The 19,166-nt window shown below is 43.2% G+C and overlaps 1 protein-coding gene across 3 annotated transcripts; it reads left to right on the forward strand.

The window, feature by feature from the left end:
* Positions 1-18: 18 nt before the first annotated feature.
* Positions 19-17,056, forward strand: LOC135909692 (uncharacterized). Of its 3 annotated transcripts, none has more exons than XM_065441723.2 (9): positions 19-147; positions 965-1,078; positions 7,806-8,026; positions 10,196-10,374; positions 11,965-11,985; positions 15,192-15,263; positions 15,624-15,683; positions 15,752-15,822; positions 16,898-17,056. In XM_065441723.2, exons 3-8 carry the CDS (start codon positions 7,806-7,808, stop codon positions 15,820-15,822), a joined length of 624 nt encoding a protein of 207 aa, XP_065297795.1. In that variant the 5' UTR covers positions 19-147; positions 965-1,078; the 3' UTR covers positions 16,898-17,056. The 3 variants fall into 3 exon arrangements, with proteins under 3 accessions (XP_065297795.1, XP_065297796.1, XP_065297797.1); XM_065441724.2 differs by having other exon boundaries at positions 10,196-10,338; XM_065441725.2 differs by lacking the exon at positions 11,965-11,985 and having other exon boundaries at positions 10,196-10,338.
* The last annotated feature ends 2,110 nt before the right edge of the window (positions 17,057-19,166 follow it).

The raw sequence follows: 19,166 nt of genomic DNA on the forward strand, positions 1-19,166 counted from the left end.
ATTGGTGTTATGCCTCCTGCTGCCTACCAATCCCTGACTTATCCAACGTATAGTGGGTCCGTTCCATAGTTGAGAACCAGGATCGCCCTCACTAAGCCATTTCACGGTGCACCCGACCGAGACGACAACGACCTCCTCAGAACAAGGGTGAGCTCCACAGTGCACGTTATTCGTCACCATAATGTCAGTTCGAGCACGACGGGCTCTCGGCGAAAGCGCCACAGCGACCCTATCAAGCCTATGCCTCTCGGCGCGTCTGTGCCATCGCGGGCAGCTGCATGGGTGTATACACACTCAAAATGGTTATCGTACGGCTACCGGTTCAGTACGCGTATGGCTACTGTAGGCACCAATTTTAAGTTACGCTGCATTAGTAAATTGCATTTCTCCAGTAGCCTAAAGGACTCTCCCATAGCGTGACAGGAGGATTGGTAATCCTCCTGTTACGACTCAACCTTGCAAGTTTGAGAAATCTTTCCTGCACCAATACTGCCGAAATACGAGAAATACGCTTGCAATCGATGACGTCACGTTGACGTCCGCTACGCACGTTCCGAGGCAAGATTCAACTAAGGGGCGTTAGTCTTTAAATCTTTCACTATATAGTAATCGATCCTTTTTCAGTCAAATGCATGAACATGTGGCTTTGAGAAAACACTTTACCATTCTAAACTGATTTAGTGCTCGATATTTATCGTTCCTTCAATGTAACTGTAATGCGGTAAACTAGAAGCACTGCAGTACATTGGAAACTCAGTTATCGTCGATCGGGCCGAGGAAATGGTTTGTGAATTATTGTACAACAAAGCAAGCGCTCATGCAAAGGTAGATCAGCGCGCGCTCATCATGAACTGCGTTCACGTATACGTTCGGCTTTCGTTGCTGTATTCGCTCAGCGTCTTCGGTCGACGTGAGCACTTTTCTCGGCGTCATGAAGAAAGTTTTGATGATGACTGCCACGCAGGGCTGTTAGGAGCATCGGCACAGTGTTCTCGACGTCCGTGATCATCGGGGAGCCCGATACCAAGAAGGAGTGGACCAGCAGTCACTTACCGCGCCGGTCACTTGGCAGCACCCGGTGAGTTGTTTGTTGGCAGTCACTGGAGGGTAACGAGAGGGTGGTGCCCCTCCCCCTGAATCAGTACGTTTGATGCTGCTGCTTTAACACGTAACACTGTGATGCGTTAATTCTCTCTTTACCAACGACAATAATTGTTGCCTTGGCCGTATGTGTGATCTATTAAAGGCAGTGTATATAAGATCAAAATGTTTAGTTTCAATGGCAACATACGGGACACTTCCACGGTTTAAAAGAAAATAAGCAAACAAGTATTCCTTCCCTTCGTGGATTTAAAGGAAACAAGAAGCAAACATGTCTGTTTTCACCTACATCCCCGTGTAGAAACAATTGGTTAACGGTTTGCACAGTAAAGTGCCCTTTTAAATGGAACACCTAATTAATATTTGACTACCGACTGCAGCTTAAATATCGCATGATGACATGAAAGATACCTTTTAACGCAAATGTGCCAGCCTAATGCATCCTGTCACTCATTTCTTTCTCACGATAAAGTAGAATTGCTTGACTTGTATTGGCTTTATTACACGTTAGGCGTTCTCTTTAACAAAGGATCGTACTGTACGTGTGCCGTTAGGCGAGGAAAGCTATGGATGTCAGGTGCCAGCCACGAAGTTTGTGCAGCCACCTCTGCGTCAAAGATCTGAAGATCTCCAGTGAGAGAGCGCTGACGGTTAGCTCAGAATTTACGAAAATCAGCTTGGTTAGCTGTGGGTGTCTGCAAAGCCTCCTACATAGCACAAGGCCGGTGCACTTCGATCCGTGACGTCATGCCACCTTGCCCGACTGCCATAGAATCTAATGGGGACGCCCCCGAGTAAGCCGCGGTGATTTTGACGTCGCCGCTTTCGTCACGCTCGTGCTTGGCAATGGAAATTTCGGGCCTGGTAGCATGACGTCCTAAAGCAGAGTACACAGGTCTGCTATCCGAGAGGCGCTGGTGTCTGCTGTGCAGCGTTCTATGTGGGCTGAACATCGTAAATGGCAGACTAGCTCATGAAAGCTCTGATCGTGAGCGTAAGTATGCTATGGCGAAGAATCGGTGATTCCTAAAACGTGGTGGCCACGACGTGCTTCCGGCTCCGCGATCATTTCTGGCGGCGCAGGCAGCCCGCAAAAGCATAGCCTTCGAGACCTGTTTCCGTTACTCAGAGCGCAACCGGCGCTGGGGGCGTGTATTTGGACACCGCCTATTAGCTGGCAGGGTCTGGTACCTTGTATCTAAAATTATTTTTTTATTTATTTATTTCAGATACTGCCAATACCAGTGTGATTTTTACAGGTTGGGCATATATTATATACTCACAAATAGCGATAAAAAACAGGTTTACATGATTTCAACAATGATATTTGCAATCGACACGAAGCAGATATACACATATGGTAGGAAACAAAACCAGAATGGTACATTTCTTTGGCAAAAAGGGGTAAAATTGTTAGGCAAATAGAATGTCCATACAGATTTCATTTTATACAATGACGTGAGTGGTGTGTTATTTCCGGCTAGCATAATTTAATTATTGCGCAACAGCTCTTCTACAAGGGTTACAAATTTCGGTAACGATGTGTTAGTCGTTATGCAGGGGCCCAGGCTATTCCATTCTCTTATTGCAAGAGGAAAGAACGAATATCTAAAACAGTCAGTGCGAAATGCATATTCTTTAAGTGTTAGTGAATGCATATGGCGGGAAAGTCTGGTGTCAGCTAGGAATATATACAACGAAGTATTTATTCGTAATGCATTGTGTATTAATTGGAACAATAATTTTAGTCTTGCTAGTTTGGCGCGGTTTCGCAGAGTAGGAATACAGGCTTGTTTTAGCAGTTGGGTAGGTGGATCGCTGTTCTTGTATTTGTTAAAGATGGATCTAATTGCATTTCGCTGTACTCCTTCTAGTTTGTTAATAAGCTGTTGTGTATAAGGAAACCAAATCGTGTTACCATACTCGAGAACTGGGCGAATAAATACGTTGTATGATAGCAGTTTAATTTCCGGTGGTGCAGCTCGAAGTCTTCTTCTGAGGAAGAACAGCCGTTTTATAGCAGATGGTATGATACTGTTAATATGCGATTCCCATCTTAGGTCATGTGAAATGATCAAACCAAGATATTTATGCTGATGAACTCGGGTAAGTGGTATGTTATGGATAGTGTATTCGAAGTCCGACCTATGTTTTTGCGGGTTATAGATAAAAAGGCAGTTTTTTTAATGTTCAGTTCCATCTGCCACTTTTTACACCCCTTCACTACATCATGAAGGGCGCTGTTTAAATCAACGTGGTCATTCATAGATTTAATTTCATTATAAAGAATGCAGTCGTCGGCAGAAAGCCTCATTTTAACGCGGATGTTAGAGGGCAAATCATTAATAAAAATAAGGAATAAAGTAGGAGCAAGGACGCACCCTTGAGGCACCCCCTATGTAACTTTTGCAATGGAAGAAATTTTATTGTTAACAACAACATACTGAAACTGTTTAGTTAAGTAATCTTCAATCCAATTGACAATAGAACCATTACCTAAAGTTGTTTTCAGTTTGCTGATTAGTTTTTGATGAGTTACTCTATCAAACGCCTTCGAAAAATCTAATGCTATTAAGTCAACTTGTTTTTGATTATCAGTGCTTTGGGATAAGTCATGCGTTAATTCAAGTAATTTGGTTATGGTTGAAAGTCTCCGCCGGAAACAATGCTGGATAGGCGATAATATTTGTGCTAGCTCTAGATAGCTCGTGATATGCTTTAATATGATATGCTCTAATACTTTCCCTACTGTGGACGTTAGCGATATTGGACTGTAATTACCGACTTCACTTTTGCTTCCTGCTTTATGAACGGGGATTACTTTCGCTATTTTCCATTCCTTTGCAAGGCTACATGTTGATAAAAATTTGTTAAATATTAGATGTAGATATTTCACGTTGATTTCGCCATATCTTTGAAGAATAGTGTTGGGAATATTGTCCGGGCCGTTTCCTTTTTGTGTGTGTGTGTGTCTTTTGATAGTAATAAGTTGAGCACTCCTGACTCAGTTATCGTTGGCATGTCTAGCGGTCTCTGGTTGTAGTGATTTACCTCCGGAATGCGACCATCGTCAGCAGTGAACACAGACTTGAAGTATGTATTTAATGAATTTGCAAAACTTAAATTTTGTTCCCGAGAATTTAGAGTGTTACTTTGTTTTGGGGGGATAAGATACTTCCAAAACTTTCCAGGGGAATGTTTTAAAAAGTTAGGAAGCGTAACTGAAAAGAAATGTGCTTTCGCTGTACTAATCTTTGCTTTTATTTCATTGACAGCACACGTGAGTTTAGGTTTATGTTGAGGACCTTTCTTTGTTTTGAGCAATTTCCTTAGTCGGTTCACTTTGCGCTTCGCATGAATTACATCACGTGTTATCCATGGGTTATTTCTATTTATTCGTTTGGTTATTATTGTTATATAGTTATTCATGCAGTGGGATACAATGGCTTTAAACCTTTCCTATAATGCGTCTATATCAGTGTCTGAAGAATTAGCGAGTTCTTCAAATGACTGATACTCCAAAATTAAGTAATTAGCTATGCTTGAGTCGTCAGCTTTTGTAAAGTCTGGATAACTAGTTTTGGAAATAGAAGGATTTGTTGCGGCCTGAATGGGAGTAGTGCATAATGTTAATTTGTGATCTGATATTCCATCTAGCACTGCTAAGTTATTTTATCGATCGAAAAGTGATTGTTGAGAAAGATGAGGTCAAGAATGTTGGATGCATTGCCTTGAACACGTGTGGGCTCGTTGACAACTTGTGACAAGTCAAAACTAAGCATAATATCAAAAACAATTTCTGAACAAGGACAGCGATAATACATGGTTGGCCAGTCGATATCTGGAGGGTTGAAATCCCCAAGAAGGATCAGCCGGGATTTTTGTACATGAAGTTCTGTATACTGATATAATGATGTCATTGCGCGTTCATCAGTCGAAGGGCTACGGTATACACAACCGACACTGATAGTCGTCGCACCAAAACTGAGTTTGCAAAAAATTGCTTCGGCATTCTCGACTTCTGGTAAGACAGTGAAATGAATTTTTTTATTTATTAGTAAAGCCACTCCTCCCCCTCGCGTTAATCTGTCTTTGCGCACACTCACATAGTCGGGTGGGACTATTTCTTTGTCCTGTATGTCATCTGTAAGCCACGTTTCTGTAATCGCCATAAAGTCAGACTCTAGGCTGATAAGAAGAGACTCTAGTGCGTCAAGCTTATTCAGGATACTACGCGCATTTACGTTTGCAAAGGTTATTTGTTTCGTATTGGGGGCGGTCGGGGGCGTAGGTGAGTTCCAATTTCTTGCTGGTTTCTTTGGCTTTTACTCGCACTTGTCTGTGCCTTTACAGGTACCCGGCAGTTCTGTTCTTCATCCCACTGAAACAATTCTCCATTGATTCGTACTTTATCGTAAACAAGCGCAACCTTTGCACCGGAATCTACCATTGATTTTACGCTAACCCACAGTTTTTTCCTTATGTCGCGTACTCGGACAGAGAAGTCTTCACTGATCGCGTATTCAGTATTTTTAAGTTTGCGACAGTTTTTTAGCACAACAGTCTCTTCACGGAAGTCAAGAAGCTTTAGTATTACAGGCCTGGTTTTCTCAGGTGAAGGTTTTTCTAACCTGTGAATGCGTTCAATGGCGACAGGTTGAATTTCAAGAATGTTCTTGGCAATGCTTTCATTAAAAGTTTGTTCAAGGGATTCGTTGTCTTCTTCTTCATCTTCTGGAATTCCGTAAAAGATTACACCGTCTCGAGCGATTTTCCAAATCATCCAGTTTTAGTTCAAGGGAGGAAACAACCTTCTGCAAGTTGGTGACCTGGTTTATGCAGTCAAACGTTTTTTTGTCAAGGGCAGCCATGTTTTCCAGTTTCATCTCAATTGATGTTAGTCGATTTTCTTTAATGCTTTTTATGTCTCCGGCAATCGCCTCGAGCTGTCTGGAGATCTGTTCAAGATCTGGGCCGGGGTTTGTTTCGACGTCTCCAGCCAGTAGCAGTAATTCCGCCGCGTGCATTGCCAAATCACACAGTGTAGGACACAGCAGCCTTGGGCACGGCAGCATAACAAGGAACGGATCATTTGAGCGAATACATTTGCCGTAACGCCTTACCTGCACAAGATAGACGAAAGGATTAATAATCCGATCCGCATCGTGCTGTCGCTGCCGTGCCCAGTGAAGTGCGCGCTGGTCCAGTCTCGCTTTAAGTAGCCCCGAAGCGCCACCTAGTCCAAGGTGGGAGTCCCGTCAGGGTGTAGCGTCCCTGTCGACTTCCGTTGGAAGATGAAGGTTTCGATGATCGTCGCAGGGCGGAAGGAGCCGCAGTGGTTTCCCGGCCGCAATATCTCGCCCTGCGTTAGGGGGCCAGAGTCGTCCCGTGCCATCGGTATCACCAGGGGAGTGGAAATCAGCTGCACAAGATAGACGAAAGGATTAAGAATCCGCATCGTGCTGTTGCTGCCCTGCCGAGTGATTATCAGCCCTATAGCAGCGGATACGCCTTGATATACGAACCAGTAATGACAGCTCGCAAATTACATATTGATGTCACGCAGCACTCCATTGTTACTGGTACTAACTGCAGCGTTTATTGTGTCTGTTTTATCATCGTCCTCATTGTGAAAGAGATGCTCAAAACGCTATGGCTTCCTGAAGTGATGAACAAGGGGATGAGCAAGGGAAGCTTTAGCCTGCGAGTCGACTTGTCTTCGGCGGGACGCATGTCCTCTCGTCCAAACGTTGGCTCCATGCTGATGCCTGCCTTGCTCTCCCGCCGTTCATCATCTCCACTTCTCCATCTACCTGTGATCCCTCTGTATTGTTTGCATAATCCCTTTAAGAACGAAACAGATAAGTGTCTGAAGGAAAGGTTTATTTTTTCGTCGAAATGTGCAAAATACAGCGAGAATATGGATATTCGATGAGAATAAAAAAATGTTTAGCGGAAATCCTTTCACCAATAGCTAGGTTTGTTGCCTGTGGGCAACGCCAGGCAGAACACCGAAAGCATATGGCTTAGGGTGCCTCGATATTCTCCTTGCCCACCGTTACGTACGGAGTGGCAGGCGAGGAGGACATCAAGACATTCTAAAATGGCTTCGTGTGAAACGTGTATTTCAACCAGAAGCGTACGTGGCATTTCCTTTACATTACCTCACGATACTGCAGCAGTAGGAGATTTTGCATTGGTCTTTCTCATCTGAAATTGTTGTTGTTGTTGTTGTTGTTGTTGTTGTTGTTGTTGTTGTTGTTGTTGTTGTTGTTGTTGTTGTTGTTGTTGTTGTTGTTGTTGTTGTTGTTGTTGTTGTTGTTGTTGTTGTTGTTGTTGTTGTTGTTGTTGTTGTTGTTGTTGTTGTTGTTGTTGTTGTTGTTGTCGTCATCGTCGTCGTCTTGAGTGGCTCTGAGCATGCTCTCAAAGAAATCGAGTCACCTGCCGCACTTCGTCCTCTGTTCCTAGTTCGTACAACAAATGACGCTTGCAGCCTGTTATTCAGTATTTGCAAAAAATATTTAGCCAGAAACACCGCACTCAAAAACGAAACTGAGTAAGAAAAAAATATTGTTTGTTTGTTACCTGTACGCAACACTCGTCCATAAAGCGATATGCCTCTATGGAAATTTTTTGCGCTCCTCCGTCGTCTCCACGTATACGGCAAATTCTGGTGCTGTCCGCGCATGTGCCGCGATGTGCAGATGAACGACGACGAGGACGAAATCCGCAGCCCAGACGAAGGGGACTTCGGAGAGGAGAGAGATGAAGAAGAAGAAGAAGGAGAAGAAGAAGAAGGAAAGGAGGGCGCAGGAGGGGGTGGCGCCGCCGTTCGCAGCTCACCAGACAGCGACTATGACGCCGGAGGCGAAAAGCGCCACACCGCTCACTCTATCTTCCAGGCCTGCAAAGACTATCGCCAAAAGTGAGAGCCCGGTCGAAGTTCGCAGCGATACCGAATTTTCGTCTTTGGCGCCAACAGTGTTTATTTTGGTGCGTCTACACGAGAAAGAAAAGAAAATGAAACAAGCAGAAGAAAAACAAAGTTGGAATGCGATTCAACCTCAATAATTGACGTCGATCGAAGACAATGTCTTGCTGAGCGAGTTGGGGGGGTGAGAATATATGGGGCGGCGTCACCGCGCTGCACTCTATCGCGTCACCCCTCGCGTGAGGGAAGTAGACGGGGCGTCGGACGGCCAATTTTTGTTACTGTATCATCGTCGGCCCGCGTACTTAGAGCTCGCATACTCACGGGCACGACCTTACACTGCACTAGCTTCGGGATCGGCCCACATTTTAATGCAGAGCGTTCTTCTTGGAGTCAACCAAGGGACGTATTTTCGGACGAACACTTTCGGTGATACCACCGCCTAGTGGCGCAGTGCTTAAGCAGCCAATAAGTGCGCAGTAAAGCTGGTATCACTGAAAGCGACCGTCCAAGAATACTTACCCCAATTTTTGGCGTGTATCTCGGCGTTTTCGTGGACCGTTCGCCGTTCCTAAAGACAGCGAAGTCTAAAAAAGAGAGCTAAAGAAATCACAAGATAAAATCGTATAATAAATCACTGTGCTCACAAATATATATATATGTATATATATATATATGCGCGCCGTCTTCATCTGCCTAGGTATCCATAAAATAGGATATCCCTCTGACTAGATATCCCCAGCCGAAACGTCAATAAATCGCTTCATACGCGTGACTACTTCACTGTGAATATTTTCCCATATATATATGGAACTTGAGCGGTGCTACAAGGTAAACAGAACCAGTATTTAATTTCAACAGTTTCGATCGATCGACCGATCTTCATCAGGGTTTACTTTTACCCTTATGAAGATCGGTCCATCGATCGAAACTGTTGAAATTAAATATTGGTTCTGTTTACCTTGTAGCACCGCTCAAGTTCTTTACGTTTGAAAGGTAGCCTGAAGAATTCCTCTTTACCTAATATATATATATATATATATATATATATATATATATATATATATATATATATATATATATATATATATATATATATATATATATATATATATATATTCATATCGTAATTAGCCAACAATACAAAGGCACTAAGGACAGCATAGGGGTGATAAATTAATGCAAATGAAAGTTGATAAAAAAATAACTGGCGCCGCAGGTGGGATGGGAACCGACATTTTCGCATTACGTGTGCGATGCTCTCAGCAATGGAGCTACCGCAGCGCCGTTTTCCCATCCACTTTCTGAGGTACTCTCGTTCATCACATTACGAGGGTCTCGAATCCCGCAAGATTGATGCCTTCAGCTAGCATGCGTGGGTTTACTGACTAGTTGCCGTCACCGAAAAAGATCACGTGCTCGTGACGCCAACGGCAGAGAGGATGTTCCACATCCACCGTCAAGGCGTGTGAGTGGTGGCGCTGGCTAACACTCCCAGGATTAGTTCTAGCAGTAAAACACAGATACCCCTTACCTTATCCCTAGATCAAACTTATTTACCACAGTGTACTACTCCATCTGTCGGCCCCCTTCTTGATTTTACACTTTCAGCAAGATGACACGAATCAGTGCAAACATTAAGTATAAATTTCAAGTAACACATTGTGCGTTCACCAGTCTTGGAGGCACATATATGCTGACACTTAAGATGGTTCAGATATGGAGGAAGGAAATTAACTACGAGGAATCATGACGTCACGCAGCCAGCCTTCGCAAGCCAAGTCTCCGTGAGGTTGTTCCCTTCGCATTTTCTCTCTCCCGCGCCTCCAATACGGCAACCTCGGTCGTTCATTGCAACGTATACATTTATCGTCTTCGTTGCAACGTATCCGTGCGGCAGCCGCACATTACTGTGATGCTCCCTCCTAATAGGTATTTCCTTCCTCCACGGCTTCAAACAAGCGGCATCATGAAATAGTGCAAACACTAAGCTTAGGCCGATGTTGCTAGTGCAAAAAAAAAGAAAGAAAATAATTCGCATTCTCTAGAGCCGCAGTTCCCAATTTGACGCCAAGTCCTTCGGGCACTTGTCCGCTGTCCGTCCAACTCATCATATACGAGACGAATGCGTACAAACTAGTTCAACTATCCACCTCGCTGCAGCATCATCAACCAAGCCAACTCGTACTCGTTCCGGGGGACCGTGCTTGCTGTGGGCGGGACGATCTGCTTTCTCGTGCTGGCCGTCTCCATATTTTTTCTCATCATCTCCGGCATGGGGGACGGCAGCAAGAGCAGCAATGAGGGTGCGCGAAGTCACTGGCACCTCCGTTCCTCTTGGCGTGAGAAAGCGGAACCACTTTGATTCACGAAACGACTTGTCGGCTCTAGCGTGTGAGCTTCTGAGCAAGCTAAGGCATAGCTGCATCTAATGTGTGACCTTTAAGTATACAAGCTGAGTTTCATCTGAGCTCGGGTACACGCCGAGGTGGCTTAATATGTGTGTGGCGTTCTTCTGCTGCAGCACGAAATCGCGGGTTCGAATCCCGGCCGCGGCGGTCTCGTTCCAGTGAGGATAGACAAGGGCAGAAATCACAGGAATGTCAAAAATCCCGTGTGCCGCGCTTTGGGTGCAAGTTAGACTCGTTCGGTCGACATTAATTCAGAGTTGTCGCTATATTCCGTCTACTTTGGGAAATTATTTGCCATAACTTTAATCTGAACTCGCCACAGCAGAAATATTGGACGCGGTGATTAAAAGGCAAGTTAATTTTTTTCAATGCGTTAGCATTGGGAGTGTCAAAGCGGGGAAAAGCGTGTGTGTGTGAAGTGTAGGAAGCCGGTCACGTGGTACATCGAGAGAAGAAAGGGCACCGAGGGGCTCGAATTTGTTAATCATGACCATATAAAGCCAACAGACAATGAAGCCAAGGAAATCATCGGGGAAATTAGCTGTGGCTGAAATGGACATGTGTAAAATAATAAAGAAAGGGAAATGAAAGTGGACAAATTCTCTATTAGCTTTATATGGTCATATATACATATATCATAAGAAGCCAACAAACAGTGTCACCAAGGACAGGATAGTGAAAATTACCTGCTGTTCTTAATTGAATTGAAGAAATGATAAGTAAATGGAAATGAAAGTGAATGAATACACAACTGGCCGCTGGAGGGACATAAACCCACGTATTCACATTATGCGTGCGATGTTCTTACAAATGGCGCCGCGGTAGCTCAATTGCTAATAGTATCGCACGCGTAATACGAAGACGTGGGTTCGTATAGCACCTGCGGCCAGTTGTTGTTTTCTTCCACTTTCATTTTCATTTATTTATTTATCATCTCTTCAATTCAATTGAGAACTGCAGATAATTTCCCCTATACTGTCGTTGATGTCATTGTTTGTTGGATTCCTATGATATGGCTAATCGGGTCTCTCGCTTACCTTTCTTCCCGTTCGATATATATATATATATATATATATATATATATATATATATATATATATATATATATATATATATATATATATATATATATATATATATATATATATATATATATATATATATATATATATATATATATATATATATATATATATATATATATATATATACGCTACCCTGCACTTCGTTCCTCGAAGAGGCAGGGTGTGTGTCGAGCGAGTTCCTGAGCAACACTGCAATGTCGTGAGCGCGCTTTAAATCGTGGATGCGGGATCTCAGAGGGGTGCTACGTAGTATTGCAAATGCGCTCGTACTTACCGCTAAATTGCCACGCATACGTGTAGAAACTGGTACTCCGCTTACCCATGCGTGTGCGTTGGTAACAAATGAAGTGTAATTTCCAGCCCACTGTACCATCAGAAGCAACTAAATCTGAAAGATAATTGAACACTGACAGCATTCCTTTCTCGACACTTCCAGGTAATGAGACCTCAATCAAGCGTGAGTATACAGCATTTTTCCTATCTTCTTCGTATTCAAGTGTCCGTGGAGAGCACAGCCCCTCCATCATGAGAACAATTTGCTGTTGGAACATTGTTGTACTGTGTTGCACAGCTTTCCAGTGCAGAATAACGAACAAGAATATTACTTTCTCAATAAGTAAAACAAACATAAACATCCATGCTCATGTATCTCTACATAAGGTTAAGACCGACAAAGCCACCTTGCACTACAGGATAATGGCTCGCGGTAACTTACGAAGTCGAGAAAATTATGATCGTAGATAACGTTCTCATTGTGAAATTTGTAGCGCGAACAATAGACAAGGACGCAGAGAAGGTGGACGCACGAGCGCTTACTTGCTTCTGTTTATTTTTGGAAAGAGACAGAACATAAAAGCGCCAGCTATCTGCACTGAGCATGTGCAAAACGAGTCATCAGTTTTTATATATACATATTACAAATGTTCAAGCAGTGTTCAAGAATTAAAATTATTTGTCAGTGATATCAACCGATGGCAGACTGATGCATTTTTCAGCACCCCTTATTATACGGAACGCTTCTGTAATTTCGCGTGTTATCTTTGTCTGGAAACAAAATTTCAGTGTCAGAAAATACCGGTTACACAGACATAGGTTGCAGAGGTTAGACAAGTGCGAATGATCTTTCTCAACATTCTCTCATGTGGATGTTCTTTTAGAGGAGTGTTTATGCACCAACCGGTTTGTCTTATGTACACGTTGCCACATGTTAACGGAATCTGGTGCACAACACAACAGCTATAGTGCATTTTGTAAATTTTTGATTTTCTTTAAAACCACAGGTGCGTTTTCTTTTTCTAATGTCAAACTTTTTTTTTGAAATAGGTTGGCACAGTTCTTGCACCTTGTTAGGAGCGCTGAAAACCACAACGCCATACCAGCTGGCAACATTCTTTAGCTCATGTGAAAAATAATGGACGTAAAGTACAACCGCAAGGCGTTTTCACTCAGCGCTATGCTAAGCTATGCCATGCCATGCGGAGATATTAAGTCGTGTAACCGTACACCCAGTGAAGACCAATATTACATAGTTCTCTAAACCACGTCTATCACGACATCTGAAGCACAAAATGTATTTATCTTTATACATAATTCTAAAAGATAACCTAACATTTGCAGACAGGACTTCTTCGAAAAGAAAGTAAACACTAACGATTTCATGTTAAACATGTTAAATTCGACTGCTCTCCGATGTTCAGATCAATACAGTTTAAATTGCGCATGCTGTTTTGGTACAGCGCCGCGTGAACTAAGTGTTTCAATTCTCTTGTAAGTTCAGTGAATTTTCTAAATATTCATCCTGACAGTCTAAACAAAAAAATCTCACAGCCTGCAGTAATTTCAGTTCCTCTTTTAGACGCAATAAATTTTATACTTGCGTGTTAAGCTGTTGGGTAATGAGAACATTTATGCATTTCACACGTACTTGAATAGGCACACCGGAGTCAAGCGCGCTCCGACGTAAAATTTTTTTTTCATAATAAAGCACTGTCCTACAGATCTGCTGACGCTTTCGTTCGCAGCGAAACTTTCCTGATAAGTCTAAATACACTGCACAAAATGGCGGCATCGGCAGTCATCCCCTGAATACTTTGTTGCATGATTTGTTAATCGCAGTCGTACGTATGCCTTTTAAACGAAGTGGTCGTGACCTTTCAGATGTCTTCGTCGTATAGGTCACTTCGTTGTAAAAGTCACGCACCGTACCGCTCGCCCTAAAGCAGACCTAAGCACGTTCAGCAAAAGAAAAACTTTTTTTTACATCAATTCAAGAGTGTCCTAGTGAAATAAGTCGTTTTTTGTTGTTGTATTTTGTGCGCACTATATCAGACTATGGTCTGAGAGAATGCGTGCAGCCGTGCAACAGGACTACACACTTCTGACGTCAGCACGCTTTCAATTGCGCCGCCAGCGCTTCCGTTAGCACTAATGCAGAGTGACAGTCCTTAGTGTCCTGAGTCCTGTGTCCTTAGTCCTTAGTGACACCTGCTGTGGACAGTGGCGGTACCGCTAGGTGGCGTTCGTTGTAAAGCAACAAATCAGCCATCGGGGACACCTACATTTCTTCCGTTTTACAAGCAAATGCGTTCTAGTGGTCTTCATTGTAGAGGCGTTCTTAGTAAATATGCAGGTTGTTTCTTTTTTTAGCTGCACCAATTTTTTTAAATAATAGCCTTTGACAGATAGCCCAATTCTAACCCTCGATCTAAATTACTCGATGAGGCGGCCATTACTTCTACGAGAAGTCAAAATATTCTATTAGATAACTAGTATCTTTACGTTATTTAGCTTTTTATTTACTAACATTGCGGCCATTATATCAACCTACGAATTATAGCCGCCGAGTTCGCACGGCGTACGTATCCACGTGGAACGAGTTTCCCGGACAGCACCAGTTCCGAGATATTAATTTTCGACGTGTCCGACAACACATCGTGTCCACTGGTGTTCCAGTCACTTTTGTACTTCAATGCATAAAACAGCGGTTTATTTTAAAAAAGGTACTGGAACGTCAATGCATATATCGTCGGACACTTTGAAAATTAATATCTTGGAACTGGTGCTGTCCAGAGAATTCATTCCTAGTGGACACACCGTGCGAACTCTGCGGCTATAATCCGTAGATTGAAACATATGGCGTAAAGTAACTAATTAAAAAGTTAATTAGCGCAATTACATTAATCATCCAACAGAACATTTTGATTTCTACTAGAAATAATAGCTGCCTGATCAAGTAATTTACATCAAGTGTTAGATTTGTACTATCTGCCATAAGCAATCTTTAAAAAAATTGGTGCAGCTAAACAAACTTCCTGTATATAAAATATAGGAATTCAACCGGGGCCTAATCAATAGATCGTTATACGGTTCATTTCGCTGTATAGACGATCCCTGTGAGGCGTTCGACTGTACAGTCGTCTAGAACAAACCAGACATGAACGAATTCCTGCGTCCTCGCTTTGTGCTGTTTCCGCTTTCACGCGCTTGTTCCTATAAGGGTATGACTTTTGTCTTCCCAAACCATAATAAATGTTGATTGATTGATTGATTGATTGATTGATTGATTGATTGATTGATTGATTGATTGATTGATTGATTGATTGATTGATTGATTGATTGATTGATTGATTCGAGGCTTGTCGTAATTTTCGTCATGATTTTCAGCGTCTGACGAAGACAATATTAGCGGGCCGTTCGTGCTAGACCACCCACATCCAGACGACTCGGTCGGAAAAGGTACGGACAAAATTTGAGTTCAAGAGCACTTTTAACAACTATGCTAGTAGCGTACTAGTATAAGCTGTTCCGTATTCCACGCAACGACCCTGCTCGAGCGGCAAAATAAAATGTGCCATCAGTTCCCCGAAAACTAAGTGCTATACAGGGACATAAATAACGCATTTCGAGGTCTTACGGATAGATGAATTCCCGTGTTCTTATCCCCACATCTTGACACGAGAACGCGTCCACTGTTGGAATAGGCATTTCGTAGTTTTTTCCAAAAGCACCCGGAAATGCAAACACGCTGCATTCCGTGAAGAGCGCGACCTCCAATCAGCCCAGGCCTAACATGCACAGTAATTATTTTCTGCGCAGAATTCGACCTATACGGGAGCGTTGCCGCGTTCGCCGAAGACCTGTTCCTCGACGAGGAAGGTAATTGCAAGTTGGCTGCTGTAGGGTCCGCGGCTGGCGTGCATTCTCACAGTTTGTCTTCACTGCAGCTTCACCCCAGGAGCCGAAGAACACGTCCGGGCTAGAAGACAGCTATCTGAACGCCTTGGACGTCATTTGAGTGAGATTGATTGATTGATTGATTGATTGATTGATTGATTGATTGATTGATTGATTGATTGATTGATTGATTGATTGATTGATTGATTGATTGATTGATTGCGTAGTGGAGGGCTTCGGATAAATTAAAATAAATCCCTGCTGCTGCATTGTCGTTTGCGTCTGAACCCACAGCGTCTCTCCTTACCGCTATGTTAGGCACGCGCTATCTTCGGGATCGGCCTACGAAAACGGTTAGACAGTCGCAAGAAATCGCGGTTTCCCAAAGAATGCTGACCGCAATAAAAATAACTGTGACAAACAGGTATGGCTTCAGGCGACCCCGTAAAGATCAGTATACGACACACGCGCTTTGAATCTCGACGTATTGCGCGAAGGCAGGGCAAGGAGCTGATTGAACACCATGCTTTCGCGTAATGTGAAGCTTTAGTTTCAAGGACCCTGCTTGGGTTTCCATTCTGTATTCGGTCACGTGTATCAAATTTGTAGCGCTGACTCATAAAATCAAGTTAAAAAGCCTCCGTACGAAAGCACTTAAGCGTCGTGTGCGTTGAAGGTTCCCTAGAATCAAGTGGACCGCTGACGCCACCTTGTGGGAACTACTTTGACTGAAAGCAAAAGAAGCCTTTCAAACTATTTGGCGTAGAACGACAATGGTGAGGTGTTACTTCAAGTCAGCCTCTGCAAACTCTAGAGCTGTTGATTGCCATTCAGTGTAGCGTGCATGTGCCTTCGGCAGAAACAAACTATCCGGGCTTTCGGGCAAGTGATTTCCCATGGAGTCACAAAAGAACTCAAAACTTCGTTAGCCCACCCCATATTCAGAAATGCGCCTAAACTTCGCATATAGAATATACGACACCGTTATCACAGCATAAAAGAAAAGCAGTTAACTTGTGCAAAGAAAGAAGGGACACAAGCTACGAACTTCTTTTCGTTCAAGCACTTTTATTAGCATTTTAAAGGAGTTTTCTGCGTGTTCCTGCCACGGCGGTCGTGCGGAACCATATGGTTATGAATTTCATCTTAAGATGTTTGCGTTGTCCACTGACGGCAAGATGTTGTTCATTCGCCAGTTCGCAGGGTTCCAGCCGGAGGCTCGATCCGCTTGGCCCCAGGCTGCCTCAATCGTCGGAGAGCATGCCAGCGTGAAAACCATTACTGTACGCGAAGTCTTCGACCATATGTATACGTATACATTTGCTGAACACATGGCAATTATTATTTGTTCGTTGCTTTTTGTGTGTTGTGGATTCTTAACAGAGAGTTCTAACGTGTCTGGTATTCTGGGACATGCAATGGCGTTGCAAATTACGGGGTTACGTGAGCGGCCTAGAGCGGCCTAGAGCGGCCGGTGTGGTTGCGCCACCTCTTGGGCCCAGAGCTCAACCAAACAGACGCAGAGCTATTATTGCAGTAACTAAGTGTATTGCTTACAACTGCTGATGTAAATTTTCAGCAGCGGCGTTATCGTGAACACGCTGTCTTTTTAAATGTGTTTTCTTTTTCACAAGAACACTTATGGAACGCGAAAATGTGGTTATAATGCATTGTGTTAGACAACACGAGCTACGTTGCTGCTAGCATCCGGTAACCAGCGAATGAGGTTATCATCTATCTTACATCTGTTATGAGCAAATGGTACCACAAAATCAAGTCTTTGGGCTGATGTGCACGGACGACATAGTGCTGCTAGCGGATAATGTAAGAAATATTTACAGAGTCGTGCGAATATGGCTACATATACAGCGACAAATCTATCGCTAATCGTGACCTTTAATGAAGAAACAAGTAATGAAGCGATATCAATTAAGCAGTACGCCATACCTAGAGTTAACCCTGCGTGTGTATACATAAACGAAGGAAAGACGTACTCAAGCATCCACTATATATAGCTAACATATATATATATATTTAATAGCATGACATAAATAGCATACATATACCTAAATATATGTGCGGAGCCTCACAGCAACGACGATGGTGAAATTCCCTTTGACTATACTAATTATATGGGGAGTGCCATATAATTCATATCAGTAAAATATACCGAAGCAGATATGCCCAACAAGTTGAGGCGTGTATGTGCTGCAACAAAAGCCCGGAAACGACTCGGCCCATATCTTAATGGAATGCATAGATATTCACCCAGATAGACCTGTAGGAAACATTCACCTTCCAGAAGCGTTGAGATTCAAAGAGTATGGAAAGATCAAGTCGGCAGTAAATAAATGTAAGAGACGTTTAGAGCACTGTTAGCAAAACAAAATTCAGTGCCCTTCCAGTCCGTGAAGAAGTATGGCCAGCGAAGCTGTGAATGTGGACCCCTTAATGACGAACTGCACCTCCGCCGCGGGTCGGCCCGGCATTGCACTATGTTCAGGATCGGCTCATGTATGGGCAGCGCTTAGCGCCAGCTTCACCTCCGCCGCGGGTCGGCCCGGCTTTGCACTACCTTCGGGATCGGCCCACGTATGAAAAGTTGTTGGTGTATGTCCACAGAGACGAGATCCGCCAGAACCTAACCATAAACAGCTTTGCAGTAAAACAGAAAAGGGATTGATATAACCGTGGAGTCGTTGCAAGATTATGTAACGGTCCAATATAAAGATTAAAATTCTAACTAGGTTTCTATATATATATATATATATATATATATATACACACACATATAGATATATATATATATATACTTTAGTTTTATATAACCTCTAAGATTTATTGACGTAAGGTGGAGATCAGATACTATAAGCACAATGGTAGACGGCGATAGACATAGCAAAACCTGATTAGATCAGGCAGGTCATGTGAGTATTTATCACTGCATCGTTTCAAAGGGGGTGCCAATAAACACCATCATCATAAACCAGTATTATGCCAAAGCCCTTGTGTATACCGGACATGTTAAAGCTTTCTATTGTCCGATTTTACATATGCCAACTATACGAGACTTTCACTTCGGACAAAATCACTCTTAGTTTCTAGAACGGTACGTATATAGGGTTCATATACATATGGCAGCGAACGGGCAGTGTGCCATCTTGGTGCACTGTGCGGCGAGGAGACTTACGCGCATACTGACGTAAGTGTGCATCGAACAAGTGGTGTGATGTGCTGTCGTACGTGTGTTGCAGCAAACATTCCGCAGTAAGAGATAGGCGAAAGACAAAGCAGTGGAAATGTACATTTTCTTTTAGAAAGCATTTTCCAAGGCGCGCGCACACATGCCCGTTAAAACCATGAAAAAATTTGCGAACAATGACGCAAAGGGTCTCCCATGTCAACATGTGTGGATCAATTCGCTGTGAATCCTTACACATACAGGGTTTGTTCTCGGCACTTTGT

This window comes from Dermacentor albipictus, chromosome 3 (genome assembly GCF_038994185.2).
Source record: "Dermacentor albipictus isolate Rhodes 1998 colony chromosome 3, USDA_Dalb.pri_finalv2, whole genome shotgun sequence".
NCBI lineage: Eukaryota > Metazoa > Arthropoda > Arachnida > Ixodida > Ixodidae > Dermacentor > Dermacentor albipictus.

What these genes read in the sequence shown, in the direction of transcription:
- LOC135909692 (XM_065441723.2), top strand. Translation starts at nt 7,806, where the DNA reads ATGAACGACGACGAGGACGAAATCCGCAGCCCAGACGAAGGGGACTTC. An exon ending in GCACCTCCGTTCCTCTTGGC is followed by an intron (nt 10,375 to 11,964) that starts GTGAGAAAGCGG and finishes CGACACTTCCAG; the next exon opens with GTAATGAGACCTCAATCAAG. An exon ending in TAATGAGACCTCAATCAAGC is followed by an intron (nt 11,986 to 15,191) that starts GTGAGTATACAG and finishes CATGATTTTCAG; the next exon opens with CGTCTGACGAAGACAATATT.